Source organism: Truncatella angustata (assembly GCF_020726525.1).
Source record: "Truncatella angustata strain MPI-SDFR-AT-0073 chromosome Unknown BKA67scaffold_12, whole genome shotgun sequence".
In the NCBI taxonomy this organism is placed as follows: Eukaryota; Fungi; Ascomycota; class Sordariomycetes; order Amphisphaeriales; family Sporocadaceae; genus Truncatella; species Truncatella angustata.
Window position 1 is genome coordinate 189,904 of NW_025763392.1, and position 19,834 is coordinate 209,737.

Genomic DNA, 19,834 nt, shown 5'->3' on the forward strand with positions numbered 1-19,834 from the left:
CTACTGGACGAACTTGCCCGATGGTATCAGCTTGCTGTTTTAATCCTGACAACACTGATTGTATGGTGTCAACATTACTGCTATCACGAGTCAAGTGCTGATGAAAATTCAACCGGGAGAATGAGAATTATAAAGTTTTCGCGTGTTAAAATGCCATCGCCGAGTCATACGATAGTTACTGAAAGGTGCGCCTGATGTATTCTCTGTCCATAGTTCATGCCAAGAGCGAGATTGACTGATCTCATGCTTAAAGGCATGGCAATATCGTTACTGAGTAACAGGATCCATGCCATGTTGAATTAGTTGAGACAGCACACGCGTTCGATCCCGAAGTTTACCTCCGTCGCAGTATCTGCTTGCGATATCGTTGTTGAAGGAGTACCAGCTACAAATGGGGGTGGTGCTTTTATATGCCGACGTTGTTGTGCGAATAGCCGTGCATGTTGCTATGTAGAAGCGTAATACGGAGCCTATGTCCAATCAATCTCGCTCAATTAGCTACACCCGCAGTTGCACTCAGGGAATTCAGTGATGAAATAAGTCATGGTAAGGATAGAACTTTTATATTCACATTATAGATGTTTACAGTCTATGTGGGTAGCATGTTAAAGACATGCGGGTATCGATGCATTATAATGAGGGACATAGGCAGTGACCCAAAAATCAACCTCCTCTCAAGAAGCAAAGTGAGGGGCGTTGAGGAAGAGACCCATGAGGACACCACCAATAGTACCAGCAATGGGGATGGTCATGATCCAGGACAGAAGCAAAAGACCAACACGCTGCCAGTTGACAGCCTTGATGGAACCGTTGCAGAGACCGACACCAACGGTGGCACCAGTAATGCACATCGATGTCGAGACAGGTAGCGAGTATTGTGAGAAGACCAGGACGGTGATGGCGGCACCCATCTCCATGGACGAACCACGCGAAGGAGAGTGGTAAGTAATCTTATTACCCATAACTGTAGAATGAGTTAGCATTGTATTTTAAAGTTTAAGATCGAGCAATATTTCCTACCCTTCATGATGTTGTAGCCGTAAGTGATGAGACCAAGCGAGATAGTGGCGGAAAGAACAGCGAGTTGCCAAACAGGGACGTTGGCCTTGGCGGCAGCGGCATCACCAGTTGACCAGGCAGAGTAGATGACAGCCCAAGGACCGACGGAGTTACCGATATCGTTGGCACCGTGAGCGAAAGAAGCAGTGCAGGCGGTGATGACCTGGATGAAAGAGAAAGAGTGCTCAACCTCGTTGGGGTACTTCTCGGCGTGAGCGTAGACCCTCTTCATGCGAGCACCCTCGGGAGTTCCCTCGACGCCAGACTGGGCAGCGTGGATATCATAGTGAAGACCATATAGAGCACCGCAGACGATCATGGCAGGAACGCGCTTCAAGGCAATCTTCATGTTCTTGAACTCGTAAATCTCGCCAGGGCCCATCGGGTTGTCGCGGAGAGTTCGCAGAGCCCAGCCCATGGGACCACGCTTTTCCATGAGCTTGGCCTTGAGGCGGCGCTCACCAGCCTCAGAAAGCTCCTTGTAGGTGAGTTGCTTAGCCTCAGACCGAACGAGCTTCTTCTCGCTGTCCTCGTGAGCACGTGTGGCATCGACAACGCCCTCGGCAGAGTCGGTCAAAGACTTCTCAGAGCGAGCAGAGCTGTGCTCCTCCTCGTCCTCTTGGACAACAGCGTAGTTGGGGACCTTGGCCTGCTCGGCACCCTCGACAGCTTGGCGCTTGAAGAGAGCAGGGCCGTAGATGAACATCCACCACTTAACGCTGTGGTCTTTGGTGATGACCTTGGCGTAGACGTAAGGGACGAAGAAGATGGCGGAGAGCACGAACAGACCACCGCCTACACCGAGAGTAACGGCAACGACGTACCACGCGGGCTTCTTGTTCAAACCGAGGTTGGGAGATCCCTTGTAAACAATGGACAGCGTGCAAATAGTACCGGCAATGAGGAAGAAGAATGGCGAAGCCCAAACAGACCATGGCACAGGGTTCTTGCGCATATGGACGGTGACCTTGATGAGCATGAAGATGACGGCAGCAAAACTGGCAGAGATGGCGGGAGCCATGACGAGACCAGCGAAGATAGCACCGAGACCCTTTCCATCGTACCAGCCCCATTGGACCTGTTTAGCTCCAACGGTCGCGACACCGACACCAGCAACGGCAGAAATGAGCGAGTATGTTGAAGATACGTGAGCAGAGTGTCGCGTGCACCACATGACCCAAGAAGAAGCAGCAGCCAGAGCACAAGTGAAAGCCAGCATCTGAACACCAGCATCGCCACGGAAAGCCGCAGTGGGGATGATTCCGTTCTTGATAGTATCGGCAGTACGGGCACCGACAGTGATCGCACCGAGCATTTCGAAGATTGTACCGAAGATCATGGCTTGTCGGTACGAAATCGACCGCGAGGAGACACTGGTAGCCCAGGCGTTTGCAACATCGTCTGCGGAATCCAGTCAGCATTCCATTTTCTCAGCCGGTAGGTTTGTTAACTAAAATGGTGGAAGATTGGTATACTCACTTGCACCATTGTTGTATGCGTCAAGCAAGGCAAAAAATGTGCCGATGACAAAGACGTAAGTGTACTGGTCGAGCATTGTGAATGCTTGGCGAGCTGATTGATATTCAGCAGTACTGAGTGTCTGTCTGTTGGTTTGGGGTTTGCTGAGTTTCCAGCCAGGGGTTGAAGACAAGAGCGGGAGCGAAGAGCTTATATCTGTTTGCCCGTATGCGCGCGCCCAGCCGGCCATCCATGTTGCTTCTTCATATTGCTATGCGTCCGCCCTTCGCCCTGTCATCCCCCACTTGCTCTCTTAGGTGACCGACGCCCGGCGGATGGCGTATAGTATTCAGAGACATTCCGCACAAACCAGCAACGGATTTGACCCTAGCAGGCTCTTTCCATGCCACTTTCTTGGCTGCCCGTTTGGCTAAGTCGAGACTTGATTCGTCGGTTACAGCACAATCAACACAACGGGCAGTCCGCCTCTGCTCATCTCGACAGCCGAGTGCTTGGCCTCGAACTTCTAAGCTGAAGCGCCACCGAGATATCGATCTTGGCAGGTCTAGAAGGGGAGTTTATACCCGTGGTGTTGGGTAAAGACTGGACCATGGCAAGCAACGCCGGTGCGGATGAGGCTCCTAGCGTGCCTTGGCTGCATGACGAGGATTGCCCCAGATCTCGAATGAGAGCTCAACAACACCCCACGTGGGTGCTTGAAAGGGTCTATCTGGTTGATCTCCCGCCAAGACCCTTGCGGGGCCCCGGTCAAAAGTCAGTTGTAGAGTTCAAGCACGTTCGCGGTCTTGGGTCTTGGCGCATCGCATATTTATGTATTGTTTCTTAGCTGTGGAATAAGACTAGAAGGTCCACATCACCCACCCAGCAGCACGGCATACAATCGCACGACCCCATCGATGCACGTGTTTGTGCGTTCTCCCAGTCTGCGTCGCCAATTGGTCAGAACCTCTGGTTTCTCGAAGGAGACGCCTCTATACTAACACGTAACTTACATTGGACAGAATGCGTCAACCGCATGTAATCACACGACTATGGAGCCCTTCAAATGCCTGTACCAAGCCATTGGGTCTGGGCAGAGGCCGTCGGTTCTCATCGGTCGACGTATTCGGTCGCATTAGAATGCTGCGACTGAATTTTTTTTTAATTGGAGTCTTTTTCTGTGAATCGCCTGTCGCGACTAAGAGTGCTTCGTCTGCCATGCTCTTGGCATCAGAACCCATCGCGATCACTAGACGATGTGCTTGACGCAGCAGGACCCGATCTAGAATCTGTGGCAATAAAAACATCCAGAGCATGGAACCTTGTCTCATGGCCAGAGTTCAAGTCAGAGCAAGATGCACCGCCGAGCGCCCTCCAGTACATGGTAGTGGGATTAGACTTCGGTGGCTCTTTCTCAGGATAGGCCGACAGGATTCCGAGGTCACAGAGTCACACGTGCTTGATCTTCACGAAGATCTTTACGATCTGCCTCCCCACTTACGCAAAGGAGTAGGAATGACACTCTACATTTGACGTCGGCTGCTTATCGTCTGATGAGAAAGGCTCATGGTCGTATCGATCGTAGTCAAAGCAGATGCCAGTAACAAAGGACGCATTGCTACGCGAGACGACATGTCCGCCATGACAAGGCGATGGAGCCACTGAATTACAATCGTCCAGATTGTTCCTCATAAGTGGAAACTCAGGAGGTATTATTCCCGTGTGCTGGCCTGACCATGATGTTTTATTGGTTGCGAACACGACCGAGGTCAAAATTGTCTTCATGCAGCCATGAGATTACTGGCCCGTATGATACATGGCATTGTTATTATTGTTACACTTTCCAGGATTCCTCCTTCCCGCAAGCCGCTGTCGTGTGAACTCGTCTTCACATGCCCACTGCCCATGCTAGTAAACTCTGCGATGTAACCGTTCATCGAGCCAACTCGGCTGGAGACCGAGGATCGGGAACGTCTACCCAGGCCAGCCTGGAGAGAAGCTAGACATCCAACATGTATCACAAGAGCAGCGCATTAGCGTTTCCGTCAGTCCAAAGTCATCTGCAGCTGCATCTGCATGCACAGCGGCGGGGATCCCGCTGCTGATGGCGTTTTCGTGGCAATAGTTTAGCCCCCCTGACATCTTCCGCGCAGTATTAGTTCAGCCGTTGCTGCTTTCTTTTCCCGTTCTACCGGTCGTCTGTCCTGTATTGTGCACTTCTAGGCTGCTCTGGTCGAACCATATAGTCTGCCAATAATCCTTGGTTGCCGGATGGGTGACCGAATCACAGCCACGCTGAGCAGCGATCAAAGATTTGCCTCGAAACCCCAGAACCGATAGATTCTAGACCTTCCTGAATCCTCCAGACTTCAGTTGCAAGATTGCTCATGTCCGTAAAATCGCAATACTCTCGGTTTTGAACGTTTCCTTGGAGCCAAACGTACGAATTGGTGATTCTGATGTCGACTTTTGTCTTCCATACCTGCCGAGTTCCTCGCAAGCGAACATGACAGCAATTTCGATATTCAAATCGGACCATCCCATGCCACTGGTGCAAATTCAGTGTTTCAATCTCGATCCTAGGAGAAACCAAACGACGCTTGGCGGCAATCAATATCACTGACACAATAGTGCTGCAGCATGGTAATTATGGACAAGTAATCATCGGAACTTGCCCTGTGCAAGTGGTTTCTGTAGAGCGATGTTTTTATTCCTCGGGAAGAGCAAACCTCCCGGTACGCCTATTCTGCCTCGCCTCGAATTGGAAATCATTGTACTTGAATGCCTTGTTCAAGGTTGATTTTATTGTTTTGGGCCCTCGCAAGCGCAGACAACGATCACCTAATGGCGCCATTGACGTGGGAGTTATCTTGTCTGGTGATCATGTATATTGGGTGTGAGCTATGTATACCTCAGCTGCTGGGTATCGACTTTTCCTCGTCAAGTCATTGTCCTTCCCCAGAACCTTCACAAATTAAAACCAAGAGGACTGATCATCATCATGCATTTCTGATTCCGTTGCTCGCTCTTCACCCCACGCTCCGTAAGGGATGCTCCGAACGTCATAGATGAAGTTGTTAGTCCTTCTCATGTAGACCGGCCCGCGTGCGTGAACCCATCTCCCACAGGAACTATCCATGTCATAGAGGATCATTGGCCGACGTTCAGGATATTCATCGGGGTCCATTTTCCAAAGCTTCGAGGCTCAAAGCTTGGCGAGTATATCAGCTACATTGAGCCATTCCAACGTACTCCCATCTGTTGGAATGTCTTTGACGAGACCCTTTAGTTCCTCGATAATGAATGTTGTCAGCATGTCCCGGTCGATGGCTTGTGCTTTCGGTGCCAGCCTTGACTGTTCGTGCCATCTGAGGCAGAATCGGCAGTGCCCCGGCTACTTCCAGGGGTATTTCCGGTATGCCTTCTACAAGATCATGGTCTTTCGGAAAGTTCTGCAAAAACGTGTACATGTGCTTCTGTCCATTTCATAAGATCGCCTGTCGCTGTCAATTGTTCTGGTGGTGTAAGCACACTGGGCTCTGCTGGACCACGATGCTGCTTCGCCGGTGGCATACTTATGCCGGAGTAGTCATGATCATCTTGGTCGCGACGTTGATTCGCAGCAGGCAAACCTACCCCAAGATGGCTACCCACGGGTTTGACTTGAGAATATGGAGATTTCGCATCAGACCTGCCAAGCCATGACTTGAAGATATGAGGCTCTATTTCTGATTTGCATTCGCCCTCTCGTTCGGGTGAATAATACCTGTCCCATGAGATTGTGAGTGAGCCTTCACTTCGGAAGTTCCCCCACCAAGTGTGACTCGGTAGGGTGAGTCCAAAAAGACAAGATGTGCAAAATGATTCAGCCCGGGTTCGAACCGGGGACCACCTGTGTGTGAGACAGGTGTGATAACCACTACACCACTAAACCTATTGCTTATTGCTTATTAAGCCGGGCGCTTATCAAGCTCTCCATACGCTACAAACGTAGACGTGATGGACGAGGAGAATGTGGAACTCACGATCCTGCGGATGTGTAATAAGAGAGTGCGGCGTATTGTGTTGCAGCATGGGCGGCCACGAACAAAGAATCAAGGCGGGCGTAACCTATTCGGTTGTGGCTGAGCTCGACGAACCCCTCGATCAGCCCTCGCTGTCCCTGTGGCTGAAGCTCCCCCGCCCCTGTCCGGCCGGGGGACCAGACTAAGCTTGTCGAGGTTAGCCTGGATTGATAGACCGACGCTCGGGAGCTTTCCTCTGCCCTCGCCGTGGTCCTTGCCTTGTGTTTCGTGTTCAATTGCTTGCTCTCAATATAATAGTCAAAGCAGCACTCCTACAACCTCATACCCATTGATTGCGTTTGAGGTTGCACTCACATATCACAATGAGGCAATTGCAAGCTCTGGTGCTCCTGGGCACTGTTGCCAACGCTGGCCTCGTGTCTGCTGGTTCAGTCCCGAGGGGTGTTAGTCCCGAGTGTAAGTCGAGTCTCATTCGATTCTAGCCTCTGTGCTGCATGACGTTGACCTTGGTGATGGCTTCTCCTGCCCGCCGCTGTCAACTCACCGACCGCAAACCCCAGGCTCAACCACTGTCGTACCGCCCCGCCATCTCGCAAGTATGACCTAGGTGCTAATCAACCAAACAATGCAGTCGCCCGGTTTTATGAGTTGGACAAGTTCACCTGCATCGGACATCCCGCCATCACACTATCCAAGTCCCGCGTCAATGACAATACCTGCGACTGCCCCGACGGCTCAGATGAGCCCGGCACCGCCGCCTGCGCCAACCTCGACAGCCTCTCACCCTCACAGCCCCTGCCCGCCTCCCTCTCGGGCTCCACCAACACCACGAACGCCCTGCCCGGTTTCTGGTGTGCCAACGAGGGCCACATTGGCGCCTACCTGCCTTTCCTCTACGTCAACGACGGCGTCTGCGACTACGACCTGTGCTGCGACGGCACCGAGGAGTATAAGGCGGTTGGAGGCGTCAAGTGCCCGAACCGCTGTGGCGAGATTGGCAAGGAGTGGCGCCGGGTCGAGCAGGAGAGGAAGGACAACCTCGAGAAGGCCAACAAGAAGCGCCGCACCATGGCCAAGGAGTCCAAGGAGCTCCGCCGCCAGGTCGAGGCCAAGATCGAAAAGCTCAATGGCGAGATCAAGGGCTTGGAGAGCAGGAGGGACGATCTCAAGAAGAAGTACGACGAGGTCGAGCGGAGCGAACGTGGCAAGGTCGTCAAGGACCCCGGCACCGGCAAGCTGGGCCAGTTGGTCGTCCTCGCCAAGGGTAGAATCAACGAATTGCGAGATGCCCTGAGCCTCATTATCAGCCACCGGGATGAGCTGCAGAGCAGGGTCGAGGAGCTTGAGGCCATCCTCGCAGCCTTCAAGGAAGAGTACAATCCCAACTTCAATGACGAGGGTGTCAAGAAGGCTGTCCGAGCATGGGAGGACTACGCTGCCAAGTCAGGGGAGGATAAGGATCAAGTCACCGAAGACGACGTTAAGGAGATCCTCAAGGAGGACAGCGACAGCAACGGTATCAACTGGGGCGAATATGATGAAGGTGAAATCACTGATACCGACGTCCGTAAGTTTTTGAATCCAGTTTCTTCTACGAAAGAGCTGTCCCGTACTAACACAATCCAGTGTACAACTTGGAGGGTTATCTTCCTGTTCCTGTCCGCGATTTCGTCCACGACAAGCTGAACTTGCTGCGTATTTGGCTTATTGAGAACGGCATCCTGGCCGACCAGCCTGCGGGTAAGGGCGAGTCGCGTCTTGTGGCCGCCGCCCGTGAGGCATACCAGTCTGTCGAATCGGACATCAACAACAAGCAGCGCGAGATTGACGACAAGAAGAAGGACCTCGAGAAGGATTACGGCCGCGACGACATCTTCCGTCAACTCAAGGACAAGTGTGTCAGCACCGACGCCGGAGAGTACACTTATGAACTCTGCTGGATGGGCAAGACGTCGCAGAAGTCCAAGAAAGGCGGCGGTTCCACTAACATGGGTAACTTTGACCGTGTCGACTTTGAGGAGAGCGACGAGGAAGCGCGACATGACGGCAAGGGCCTGGGCAGAGGCAAGCGCATGGTCCTCAGGTACGAGAACGGACAGCATTGCTGGAACGGCCCCAACAGACGTACCGATGTCTGGCTGGGATGCGCCGAGACCGAGGAGCTCTGGAGGATATCCGAGCAGGAGAAGTGTGTCTATAAAATGGAGGTCGGCACCCCAGCTGCCTGCGAGGAAGCTGTTGAGTCGGCGGCGCACGGTAGAGATGAGTTGTAGCCGGTCGATCCCGGCCGAGATGAGCAAGATATAGACATTAGAGAAGAAAAAACTATTCAGCATGGAAGTTGCAAGACCTTCTTCTTGTAGATTAAGGGGCGCATCTATCGAATAGAACGCTATGTACTACATGCCTGATGTCTTGACATAATAACCGTTATCGGATTCCCAATGCTCACATGCATGTGCCTTACTCGGCTCGGCTAAGTTCCAAGCCGCAAGTCTCTTGTCATGAAGGTATGGCAGAACCATAGAACCAGGGAAGTACCTTTCCCACAGACCAGCATATATCAATCGGGTTTCACGCTGACCAACTCCTACAGACTCAGGCTTCCGGCTTCGAGGAATGGCACGACACTTCAGGATGTGTGTATCCCATCCCTGAATGGGGGGACAACCTTCCTGTTTCCAGCATATGCAGTCATTCTGTATCGGATCTTGAAAAAGCCGCGTTGGAATTGGCACGGGGATCACCTCTGAAAGAAATCGTCCTCGGAAATGTGGGACCAGATGAGGTCTGTTTGTTCCCCATGCCGGGAGTCGTTTTCTAGAGAGGGTGGTGAACAACTGTTCATCGCACTGCTTCTCTTCTTAATCCTTCTGCCATCTTCCGGCGCTTGTTATTCTGCTCCTGCTCGGCGAGCACTTTGGCTGTCAAAGATGCGGTCATGGGGTTGTTGATCCGGCTCTCGATACCGTTGGCATCCTTGTCCTTCTTCTCCTTCTTGCCCTTTCCGTTGACGCCGTGCCCAGAATCGCCGTTCGCCGCCTCGTCGGCCTTGCGCTTCTTCTTATCCTTGCTCTTATCCTTCTTGAGGCTATGCGACAAGCCTCTCGCCTTCAGATCTTCTGACCTGTCCCTCAGCCTCTTGATCTCCTCCTCCGACGTCGGCAGGATGGGTATCACGTTGCCCTCCTCGAACGCCTCGCTGCACTCTGGGCAATGCCTCTCATCCCCCTCCTTGCTCTCGGATTCCGAGATCTCCTTCATGGCCGCCTCGGCAAAGACATGCCCACAGGGCACCAGGTAGACGGCCCTGGTCGCGGCGCCCAGCTCCTTCAGACTGACGGGACAGGCCCTGAACTCGCGGCCCTTGTCGTCTTTCCGGATGGCGAACCTGACCTTGACCACATCTTTCAGGCCCTTGATCCCGCTCTCCCTGAAGGCCTCGGCCTCTGCCTCGGGCACGCCGCTAGCGCCGCCGTCGTCGTCGGCGCCGGGCAGCAGGCACTGGAGCACGGACTCGTAGTTGTAGAGGCGGCCGCGGGCGTCCGAGACGGTGTTGGTGTGGTCGAGGGGCAGGGACGACAGCGGGCAGAAGGTCCAGAGGTGGGTCAGGGATTCCAGCAGGGTCTCCCTCAGCTCCGTGGTGGTCTTGGCGCGTGCGGAATTCTTGACGAGCTCGCGGCGCTTGGGGATGGAGCCGCCGTCGTTGCCCATGATTTGGGAATTGCGGATTGCGCGGGTTGGTTGGTCGGCTGGCTGGCTGGCTGGCTGGTGGGATGATGAGGATGCTGATGATGGTTCGGGTTGGCGCAGATGGGGGGATTGGTGTAGTCGCAGTCGTCGAAATGCAGAGAGTTGTGAGTGGTTGGAAGTGAAAGATTGGTTGAGTGAGGAGGAGGCTAAGCAGTGTTGGCGACAGTTGACAGTCAAATATGTGGAAGTATTGCCTGCAAACTAATTGCTAATGTCGCAGAAATATAAGCATGAGACAAAGAAGTGGCGGCGGGAGGCTGTACAAGTTAAAAGTCAAGGGCCGAGGACATGGGGGAATGGGCATTAGAATGGGAATTGGACTGATCTGACGGCGATAAGCGGATAACCTTGACGGATAGCCCCCGATAAGAACTTTGATTGCTTTCTCACGTGCATCACTGAAGCTGCTATGTCCCTACCTACTGTACCTCACCCTTTCCAGTCGCCCGACACCAAATCCACAAGATGCTAATTCCTTACCGAATCGCCGACCTGAGTTTGCGCGCAAGGCCATACCACACATACATCTTGTTCTTGCTCCCATCCTTGTGTTTCACGAGTTGCTGCCATTTGTTGTCACTTAAGGTTAGGTAGGTTACTCGATAACGATAACGATAAGAGCTCCAGGCGCACTGTACATGTCCACTCTCATCTCCATCATCTTCAGGGCACACGCATCGGCATCCATACTAAGTACAGTACTCCGTATTTGCGCCCACTTGAACTTGAGCTACGACAAAAGCAACTAGCCTAACTTGCACGTCAAGACGCGGGGGCTGAATCTCGAACGGTACGCTATCTCGCCAAAAGTTCCATGGGTTTTTTAGGTCAGCTCAGCTGGGGCACCCACCGGGAACAGGAACACTGCACTGCGTCAGAAGGCGCCGCCGCCGTGGCTAGACTAGGCGCGACACCCAAAAGAACCCCAGCAACATTCATGCAAGCTTTCAGTCTTGTGAGCTCCCTGAAAGTCAAGTCGTGATCGATCCCCAGGTTTGGTAATTATCACACACGCCTCATCCTCCGAACATCCGTAACTGCTGCTGCCGCCCAACACAACCACGAATCAACCTTTGGACGAAGCGCCAGATCATTCTCGGGTCGAATGAAGCCGCGCAGCACCGGTGGTCTCTGTAGCCCTCTGCTGAAGCTGTTGTAGCACGGCTGAGGGCACAGAAGATCTGGGGGGCAAAGGAGCATCAGAACCACGACCACCGCCGACACAGTTGGTGACCCTAATCCAAGGCAACGGAGCGCCAGCCATCCTTCACATTCTTCACCACTCAACTAATTTCCGCTGCGCCTTTGGTCACTCGACCGCGCTGGCCCAACCCGTCTGCGCCAGTCCATCGAGATCATTGCCCCAATTTGACACCCCTTGGGCGACGACAAAAGTTCCTTGACACAACTTCTCCCAGCTCCTTTTACTTATACCATCATTTGCAACTTGAAGTTTGAACCCCCCCTCGTCAAACCGCAAACGACAAACTCGAACCACTCCTCATCGCCTTCGACGAGCCACCACACACCCATTGCTCACCATGGCGCAACCATACAGCCAACAGCTGGCCCTCGAGGCACTGGATAACATCACCAAAGATCTGAGAGCGAAGTCAGCAGACTCCTTTTTGTCCTCCCACCAGAAGAACATGTGGACCCCAGTAGTCTGGGTCCCTACCATATCATCACCATCATCATCGTCTTGCAAATCTGCATATACTGACACTTGTCCGCTCTTGCTTAGAGCCACCGACGAAACTAGGAAACATGCCGCCCAAAGATTACGCGAGCTCGTTGCAAGCACCTGCCGAGGTATGTTTATGGGCTTCTTGAACTCGTGAGGGCATGACTGTGGCGGATGGAGAGGCGCCAAAGACGGCCATGAGACCGAACTTATAGACAGCCGTATGCGCTGGTGGCTTCAATGGGAAGGAGTCGATCTACTGGCTACATGCGGAACACTGACCCCTTCACTATGAAAACCATGTGCTGATGTTATTCTCACAGATCAACCAAGTGATACCTTCACAGTTTTCTACAATCAAGTCAACAGCAAGATCACTAGTCTTGTCCACAGCAACATATCCGCCGACCGCCTCGGTGGTGTTTATGCCATGGACGCATTAGCTGACTTTGACGGCGTAGATGTCACACTCAAGTATACGCGGTTTACTAACAACCTGAAAGGTATCCTGCGAGGACAGGACATATTACCCATGCAGCCAGCAGCCGTAGCACTCGGAAAGCTTTGTAGACCAGGTGGCTCCCTCATCTCGGAGTTGGTCGAATCTGAAGTTAAGACTTCGTTGGAGTGGCTTCAGTCAGAACGTGTCGAGGAGAAGAGATATAGTGCTGTTCTTGTCCTGCGCGAGCTCGCTCGAAATGCCCCTACCCTCATGTACTCCTATGTCAGTCTCATTTTCGACCTCATCTGGGTTGGCCTCCGAGACTCAAGGCAGCTCATCCGCGTCACGTCCGGCGAGACAGTTAGCGCCTGCTTCCGCATCATTCGCGAGCGAGACCAAGAGATGAAGCAGGCGTGGATGACCAAGATGTACACCGAGCTCATTGTCGGGCTTCGGATCAACACGGTCGAGTCCATTCATGGTTCGCTCCTTGTGCTCAAGGAGCTCTTGGAGCAGGGCGGCATGTTCATGCAGGAGCACTACGGGGATGCCTGCGAGATCGTCTTTCGACACAAGGACCATAAAGACCCCATCATCAGAAAGACTGTCGTCCTTCTCATCCCCAACCTGGCCAACTATGCTCCCGCCGAGTTCGCACACTCCTATCTACACAAGTTCATGCTCTATCTATCCGGCATGCTGAAGAAAGCAAAGGAGCGCAACGATGCTTTCTTGGCTATCGGAAACATTGCGAATTCCGTTAAGAGCGCTATCGCTCCCTATCTGGATGGTGTCCTGATATACGTTAGAGAAGGTCTCAGTATCCAATCCAGACGACAGGGATCTGTAGACCCGGTCTTCGACTGTATCAGCAGGCTGGCAGTTGCTGTGGGCCAAACCCTCAGCAAATACATGGAGGCTCTGCTGGATCCCATCTTCGCTTGCGAGCTCACGCCCAAGCTCACACAAGCTTTGGTAGACATGGCCTTCTACATTCCTCCAGTCAAGGCAACCATTCAAGAGAGACTACTCGACATGCTTAGCAAAGTCCTTTGCGGCGAGCCTTTCAAGCCCCTCGGTGCGCCTACGCCAAACACACTCTCGTCAGTCCCCATCATCCCCAAGGACACCAAGGATCCGCACGCCTATGAGCATCGCAAGGCCGAAATCAAACTTGCTCTCAACACTCTTGGTAGCTTTGACTTTTCGGGCCATGTTCTCAACGAGTTCGTCCGTGATGTCGCTATCAAATACGTCGAAGACGACGACCCCCAAATTCGAGAAGCTGCAGCACTTACCTGCTGCCAGCTATACGTCCGCGACCCCATTGTCAATCAGACTAGTTATCATGCATTACAAGTGGTCGGCGATGTAATAGAGAAACTTCTTACTGTTGGTGTGGCTGATCCAGAGGCGGATATTCGACGTACTGTTCTTGCAGCACTCGACGAGCGGTTCGACCATCATCTCTCCAAGGCGGAGAACATTCGAACTCTCTTCTTCGCTCTGAATGACGAGGACTTTTCCATTCGCGAAGTCTCCATCTCCATCATTGGTCGTTTGGCTCGACACAATCCCGCTTATGTGATTCCATCACTAAGGAAGACCTTGATTCAGATGTTGACCGAGCTCGAGTACACCGACGTGGCACGTAACAAGGAGGAAAGCGCGAAACTCCTAAGCCTACTCGTTCAGAACGCTCAATCATTGATCAAACCTTACGTCGAGCCGATCATGGCTGTCCTTTTGCCTAAAGCGCGAGACCCGAGCTCAGCGGTGGCGGCTACTATCCTCAAGGCTATTGGCGAGCTCTGCACGGTTGGTGGCGAAGCCATGCTCAAGCACAAGGACGAACTGATGCCGATCATCATTGACGCACTTCAGGATCAGAGTTCAACACCAAAACGTCTTGCCGCGCTACATACTCTGGGCCAGCTCGCAAGCAACAGCGGTTACGTCATTGACCCCTACCTTGATTTCCCTCAGTTACTCGAGCTGTTGCAGAATATCATCCGTGCTGAGCCACAACGAGGGCCTTTACGCCAAGAGACCATCAAGCTCATGGGTATACTAGGCGCCCTTGATCCATATAGGCATCAACAGGTTGAGGAGAAGACACCCGACGCCGCCAAGAATACAGAGTCGTCGCGCATGACCGATATCTCACTGATGATGACTGGCCTCACCCCATCCAACAAGGAATATTATCCTACCGTCTCTATCAATGCGCTCCTGAACATTCTGAAAGACCAGTCACTCCAGCCGCATCACGCTAGTGTCATCGAGGCAATCATGGCAATCTTCCGAACTCTGGGTCTGGAATGTGTTTCCTTCTTGGATCGCATTATACCTGCCTTCCTTCAAGTGATCAAGACATCGCCCCTCAACAGATTGGAGTCGTACTTCAACCAGCTTGCCACTCTAGTCAGCATAGTAAGACAGCACATCCGCAACTTCCTCCCAGAGATTGTAGAGACCTTGCGCGAATACTGGGGAAGAGCATCTGGTTCTTTGCAATCCACGATACTGTCGCTGGTGGAGGCTATCTCCAGATCGCTCGAGGGAGAGTTCAAGGTTTACTTGGCAGGGCTTCTACCAATGATGCTTAGTGTTCTCGACAAAGATGCATCGACCAAGAGGATACCGTCTGAAAAGGTCCTGCATGCTTTCTTGGTCTTCGGTGCCAGTGCAGAGGAGTACATGCACCTGATCGTTCCCGTCATTGTTCAGACATTTGAGAAGCCTGGACAACCTACTTTCCTAAGAAAGTCAGCAATCGAGACTATTGGCAAGATCTCTAGACAGGTTAACCTTAATGACTATGCTGCCAAGATCATACACCCACTTGCCCGTATTCTATCGACTAGTGGAGAGTCATCCCTACGCCTGGCTGCTCTGGATACTCTGTGTGCTCTTATTCAACAACTTGGCAAGGACTATCTCCATTTTATGGGTACTGTCAACAAAGTTCTCCAGGTCTACCCTATCCAGCACCAAAACTACGATCTGCTTACCAGCAAACTACAGAAGGGCGAGGTGTTGCCGCAGGATCTTAGTTCTCAGACTGGGTTCATCGACCAGGCGGACGAACCGTCATTCGCCGAGATTGGCGGTAAGAAGCTTGAGATGAACGCTATTCATTTAAAGAGCGCTTGGGACACCAAGGGTAAATCAACTAAAGAAGATTGGCAAGAGTGGCTCCGGCGATTCAGCACAACATTGCTCACAGAATCACCCAACCATGCTCTTCGTGCTTGCGCAGTACTTGCGAGTGTCTATCTTCCCCTGGCTCGTGAGCTCTTCAACTCTGCCTTCGTGTCTTGCTGGAGCGAGCTTTACGAACAGTTCCAAGATGAACTCATACAAAACATCGAGAATGCCATCCGGTCCGAGAACGTTCCTCCTGATTTGCTGGGTTTGCTTCTGAACCTGGCAGAGTTCATGGAGCATGACGACAAAGCTTTGCCAATTGACATTCGGGTGTTGGGACGGGAAGCCGCGCGTTGCCATGCTTACGCGAAAGCTCTTCATTACAAGGAGCTCGAGTTCTTGCAGGACCAAAGCGGACCCGCGGTAGAGGCGCTGATCGTCATCAACAACCAGCTCCAACAGTACGATGCTGCTATTGGTATCCTGCGTAAGGCCCAACTGTACAAAGATGGCATTCAGCTCCGAGAGACTTGGTTCGAGAAGTTGGAGAGATGGGATGAGGCTCTCGCCTTTTACACCAAGAGGGAGAAAGAGGTACCGCCCGATCAAGCCGTGCCAATCGATATTGTCATGGGTAAGATGCGATGTCTCCACGCTCTCGGAGAATGGGATTCTCTCGCCAATATCGCAGGAAATGCTTGGTCAAACTCCGCTCCGGAGATACAGCGTCGCATAGCAGGCCTCGCCACTGCGGCAGCGTGGGGACAAGGCAAATGGGACTCCATGGATAAGTACCTGCAGTCCATGAAACACCATTCTCCGGACCGCACCTTCTTCGGAGCAATCCTTGCACTGCACAGGAATCAGTTCCAAAAGGCTGCGGACTGCATCCAACAGACTAGGGAGGGCCTCGATACTGAATTGAGTGCGCTCGTTAGCGAATCCTATAACCGAGCTTACCAGGTCGTTGTTAGAGTTCAAATGCTTGCTGAGCTCGAAGAACTCATCGTATACAAACAAGCAGACAACGACAAGAAGGATACCATACGCCGTACATGGGAGGCTCGCCTCAAGGGGTGTCAACGCAACGTTGAGGTATGGCAGCGTATGCTTAGACTGCGTAATCTTGTCATCACTCCCCAAGAAAACATGAACATGTGGATCAAGTTCGCGAATCTTTGCAGGAAGTCCAACAGGATGGGCTTGGCCGAGAAATCTCTCAAGCAACTTATCGGCATTGAGCAGCCGCTCGAGGCTATTCTGCCGTACTGGGACGAGGCCGAAAATGGACTGATCAGACAACCTGGCAGAATGCAGGCCAATCATGGCATCCCTCCCCAGGTCATTTATGCCGTCTTGAAGTATCAATGGGAAGTTGGTCAGCAACAGCCTATCGTGACCAGCGGTCCTTTGCTGTCGAAGACTCTTCTCTGCCTCCGCCAGTTTACTGAGGATACCGCGTTGGCTTTCGAGATGAACAGGACAAACATCGCCGCCGAGATGCCTAACATGCAGCACGGACAAAATCTAGACATGCACCTCGCCATGAACTCTCGCAAAGCTCCTCAGCACGCTCTCGAAGCTCTGAAGGAGCAGACCGAGTTGCTTGCCAAATGCTACCTGCGTCAAGGCGAATGGCAAATTGCCCTAAACAAGAACGCATGGCAGTACAACAATGTCCAGGACATTTTGGCGGCGTACTCACAAGCCACTAAGTATAGCCCTCAGTCGTACAAAGCGTGGCATGCCTGGGCTCTGGCCAACTTCGAGATTGTTCAGGCTCTTACAGCGTCACAAACCGACCGTGCCACCCCTCGTCCTGACGCTGCTGTCATCATCAACCACGTTGTTCCTGCCGTTCAAGGTTTCTTCAAGTCGATTGCGCTATCTTCAGGTAGTTCTTTACAAGACACACTCCGACTGCTCACTCTTTGGTTCGCTCATGGCGGCAGCAACGAAGTCAATAGCGCCGTCGTCCAAGGTTTCGCCACAGTCAGCGTTGATACGTGGCTCGAAGTGATCCCACAGCTGATTGCTAGAATCAACCAGCGAAACGCTCGGGTGCGGCAATCAATTCATAACCTACTTGCTGATGTTGGACGTAACCATCCCCAAGCCCTTGTTTACCCGCTTACTGTGGCCATGAAGTCGGCACAAAGTAGCCGCCGATCGCAGTCGGCTGCTCTCATCATGGACAGCATGCGCGCACACAGTCCCAAGTTGGTTGAGCAAGCCGACATTGTCAGCCACGAGCTAATACGGGTTGCCGTACTGTGGCACGAGCAATGGCACGAGGGTCTAGAAGAGGCATCCCGTCTTTACTTCGGTGACCACAACATCCAAGGCATGTTTGCCACCCTAGGACCGCTTCACGACCAGCTCGAGGCAGGACCAGAGACTCTCAGAGAGGTCAGTTTCGCCCAGACGTTCGGCCGTGATCTGGCAGAGGCCCGTGACTGGTGTCGCCAATATGAGCAGAGCCAGGATGTCAACGATCTCAACCAGGCATGGGACCTGTACTACCAAGTCTTCCGGAGGATCGGCCGCCAGCTTCCCCAGATGACATCACTTGAGCTCACCTATTGTTCTCCCAAGCTGCAAGGTGCCAAGGATCTTGACTTGGCGGTCCCTGGTACTTACAAGAGTGGCGCACCAGTGGTCCGCATCATTGGCTTTGATTCCACCTTCAGTGTCATCAACTCGAAGCAACGGCCGAGAAAGTTGAACATCACCGGCAGCGACGGCACATCATACGCTTTCCTCCTCAAGGGCCATGAGGATATCCGCCAGGACGAGCGATGTATGCAGTTGTTCGGTCTCTGTAACACGCTTTTGGCAAACGACTCGGAATGTTACAAGCGTCACCTCGGCATTCAACGCTACCCAGCAATCCCTCTGAGCCAGAATTCCGGTCTACTTGGCTGGGTGCCTAACAGCGATACCCTTCACGTTCTGATCAGGGAATACCGAGAGAGCAGAAAGATTCTGTTAAACATCGAGCACCGTATCATGTTGCAGATGGCACCAGATTACGACAACCTGACTCTCATGCAGAAGGTTGAGGTGTTCGGTTATGCGCTTGACAACACCACCGGTCAAGATCTGTATCGAGTTCTCTGGCTCAAGAGCAAATCGTCGGAAGCTTGGCTTGAGCGACGTACCAACTACACCCGATCCTTGGGTGTCATGAGCATAGTGGGTTACATCCTTGGTCTTGGAGATCGTCACCCCAGCAACTTGATGCTTGACCGTATTACGGGCAAAATCATCCATATTGATTTCGGTGATTGCTTCGAAGTTGCGTGCAAGCGTGACAAGTATCCTGAGCAGGTTCCTTTCCGTCTTACTCGGATGCTTACATACGCCATGGAAGTTAGCAACATTGAAGGCAGCTTCCGGATCACTTGTGAACATGTTATGCGTGTACTGCGTGAGAACAAGGAGAGCGTTATGGCCGTTCTCGAAGCTGTAAGTTCACGACCGAGTTGTACTCCACCCGAGATTACTTGCTAATATTCCATAAATAGTTCATTCACGATCCACTCCTGACATGGCGTCTCACTAAAACTGCGTCGCCAGCTGGGCCCAATTTCGAGACCGACAATAGCCATGCCCCTCGTGCACGTCGGCCCTCTATTCTCGACGCTGAGCACCCTCCTTCTCAGCACCTCGCCGCCCAGCAAACGACGATGGGCAGCTCAGTTACGGCGGGCGGTCCTCCTCGAGCACGTGCTCGTACCAACTCTAGTGTGATGCCCAATGGCGTCGAGGGACCGATAGAGGCCGAGGCACAGAATGCTCGGGCCCTGGAGGTTCTAGACAGGGTTTCCCAGAAGCTTCATGGTCGCGACTTCAAGCCTGGCGAGGAGCTCGATGTCAACACCCAAGTCAACAAGCTAATTATGGAGGCAACCAGGCTGGAGAACTTGTGCCAGCACTACATTGGTTGGTGTTCTTTCTGGTGAGCAACGGATTGAACTTGTATATTGGCTCGATGGTATGTTGTCTGTTTTGGCGGATGTTTTGGTTCCCCAATGGGCGTGTTGGAGTATTCATGGCATGGTGTCTCACGGAGGCAAGGCGTTCGTGGCCAGGGCAATCGTGGTTTAGTCTAGACTAGTCTAGTGCAAGGTGAGACGTCGCCTTATAACGGTTCACATTTGCTCGGAGGGAAGCTGAGTACTGCCGTGTTCTAGATAGTATCGCAGCAGTATGCGACTCTCAATGATGCATTATACTTGCGACTAAGCACATTCCTCCGAC

The 19,834-nt window shown here is 52.6% G+C and overlaps 4 protein-coding genes and 1 non-coding gene across 5 annotated transcripts; 2 read left to right on the plus strand and 3 right to left on the minus strand.

Annotated features, from left to right (window-relative positions):
* Nucleotides 1-674: 674 nt before the first annotated feature.
* Nucleotides 675-2,614, minus strand: BKA67DRAFT_527617 (putative sodium/phosphate symporter; the record flags this gene model as incomplete). Its single annotated transcript, XM_046098877.1, has 3 exons — nucleotides 675-964; nucleotides 1,021-2,460; nucleotides 2,539-2,614. The coding sequence occupies 3 exons, from the start codon at nucleotides 2,612-2,614 to the stop codon at nucleotides 675-677; spliced, it is 1,806 nt and encodes a 601-aa protein (XP_045951483.1).
* Nucleotides 2,615-6,378: 3,764 nt separating this feature from the next.
* Nucleotides 6,379-6,451, minus strand: BKA67DRAFT_t190. The gene has a single exon. It is a non-coding gene; the product is annotated as a tRNA-Val (tRNA).
* Nucleotides 6,452-6,804: 353 nt separating this feature from the next.
* Nucleotides 6,805-8,884, plus strand: BKA67DRAFT_586607 (glucosidase II beta subunit-like protein-domain-containing protein). The gene is made up of 3 exons (XM_046104266.1): nucleotides 6,805-6,998; nucleotides 7,174-8,109; nucleotides 8,169-8,884. The coding sequence occupies exons 1-3, from the start codon at nucleotides 6,905-6,907 to the stop codon at nucleotides 8,813-8,815; spliced, it is 1,677 nt and encodes a 558-aa protein (XP_045951484.1). The 5' UTR covers nucleotides 6,805-6,904; the 3' UTR covers nucleotides 8,816-8,884.
* A 502-nt stretch (nucleotides 8,885-9,386) lies between these two features.
* BKA67DRAFT_527383 (Rtf2 RING-finger-domain-containing protein) lies at nucleotides 9,387-10,256 on the minus strand (the record flags this gene model as incomplete). Its single annotated transcript, XM_046098850.1, has 1 exon — nucleotides 9,387-10,256. One exon carries the CDS (start codon nucleotides 10,254-10,256, stop codon nucleotides 9,387-9,389), a length of 870 nt encoding a protein of 289 aa, XP_045951485.1.
* A 1,580-nt stretch (nucleotides 10,257-11,836) lies between these two features.
* BKA67DRAFT_527603 (armadillo-type protein) lies at nucleotides 11,837-19,536 on the plus strand (the record flags this gene model as incomplete). The annotated part of the gene is made up of 4 exons (XM_046098874.1): nucleotides 11,837-11,907; nucleotides 12,040-12,107; nucleotides 12,303-19,039; nucleotides 19,099-19,536. 4 exons carry the CDS (start codon nucleotides 11,837-11,839, stop codon nucleotides 19,534-19,536), a joined length of 7,314 nt encoding a protein of 2,437 aa, XP_045951486.1.
* Between the last annotated feature and the right edge of the window lie 298 nt (nucleotides 19,537-19,834).

What these genes read in the sequence shown, in the direction of transcription:
- BKA67DRAFT_586607 (XM_046104266.1), top strand. Translation starts at nt 6,905, where the DNA reads ATGAGGCAATTGCAAGCTCTGGTGCTCCTGGGCACTGTTGCCAACGCT. An exon ending in GAGGGGTGTTAGTCCCGAGT is followed by an intron (nt 6,999 to 7,173) that starts GTAAGTCGAGTC and finishes CAAACAATGCAG; the next exon opens with TCGCCCGGTTTTATGAGTTG. An exon ending in AATCACTGATACCGACGTCC is followed by an intron (nt 8,110 to 8,168) that starts GTAAGTTTTTGA and finishes AACACAATCCAG; the next exon opens with TGTACAACTTGGAGGGTTAT.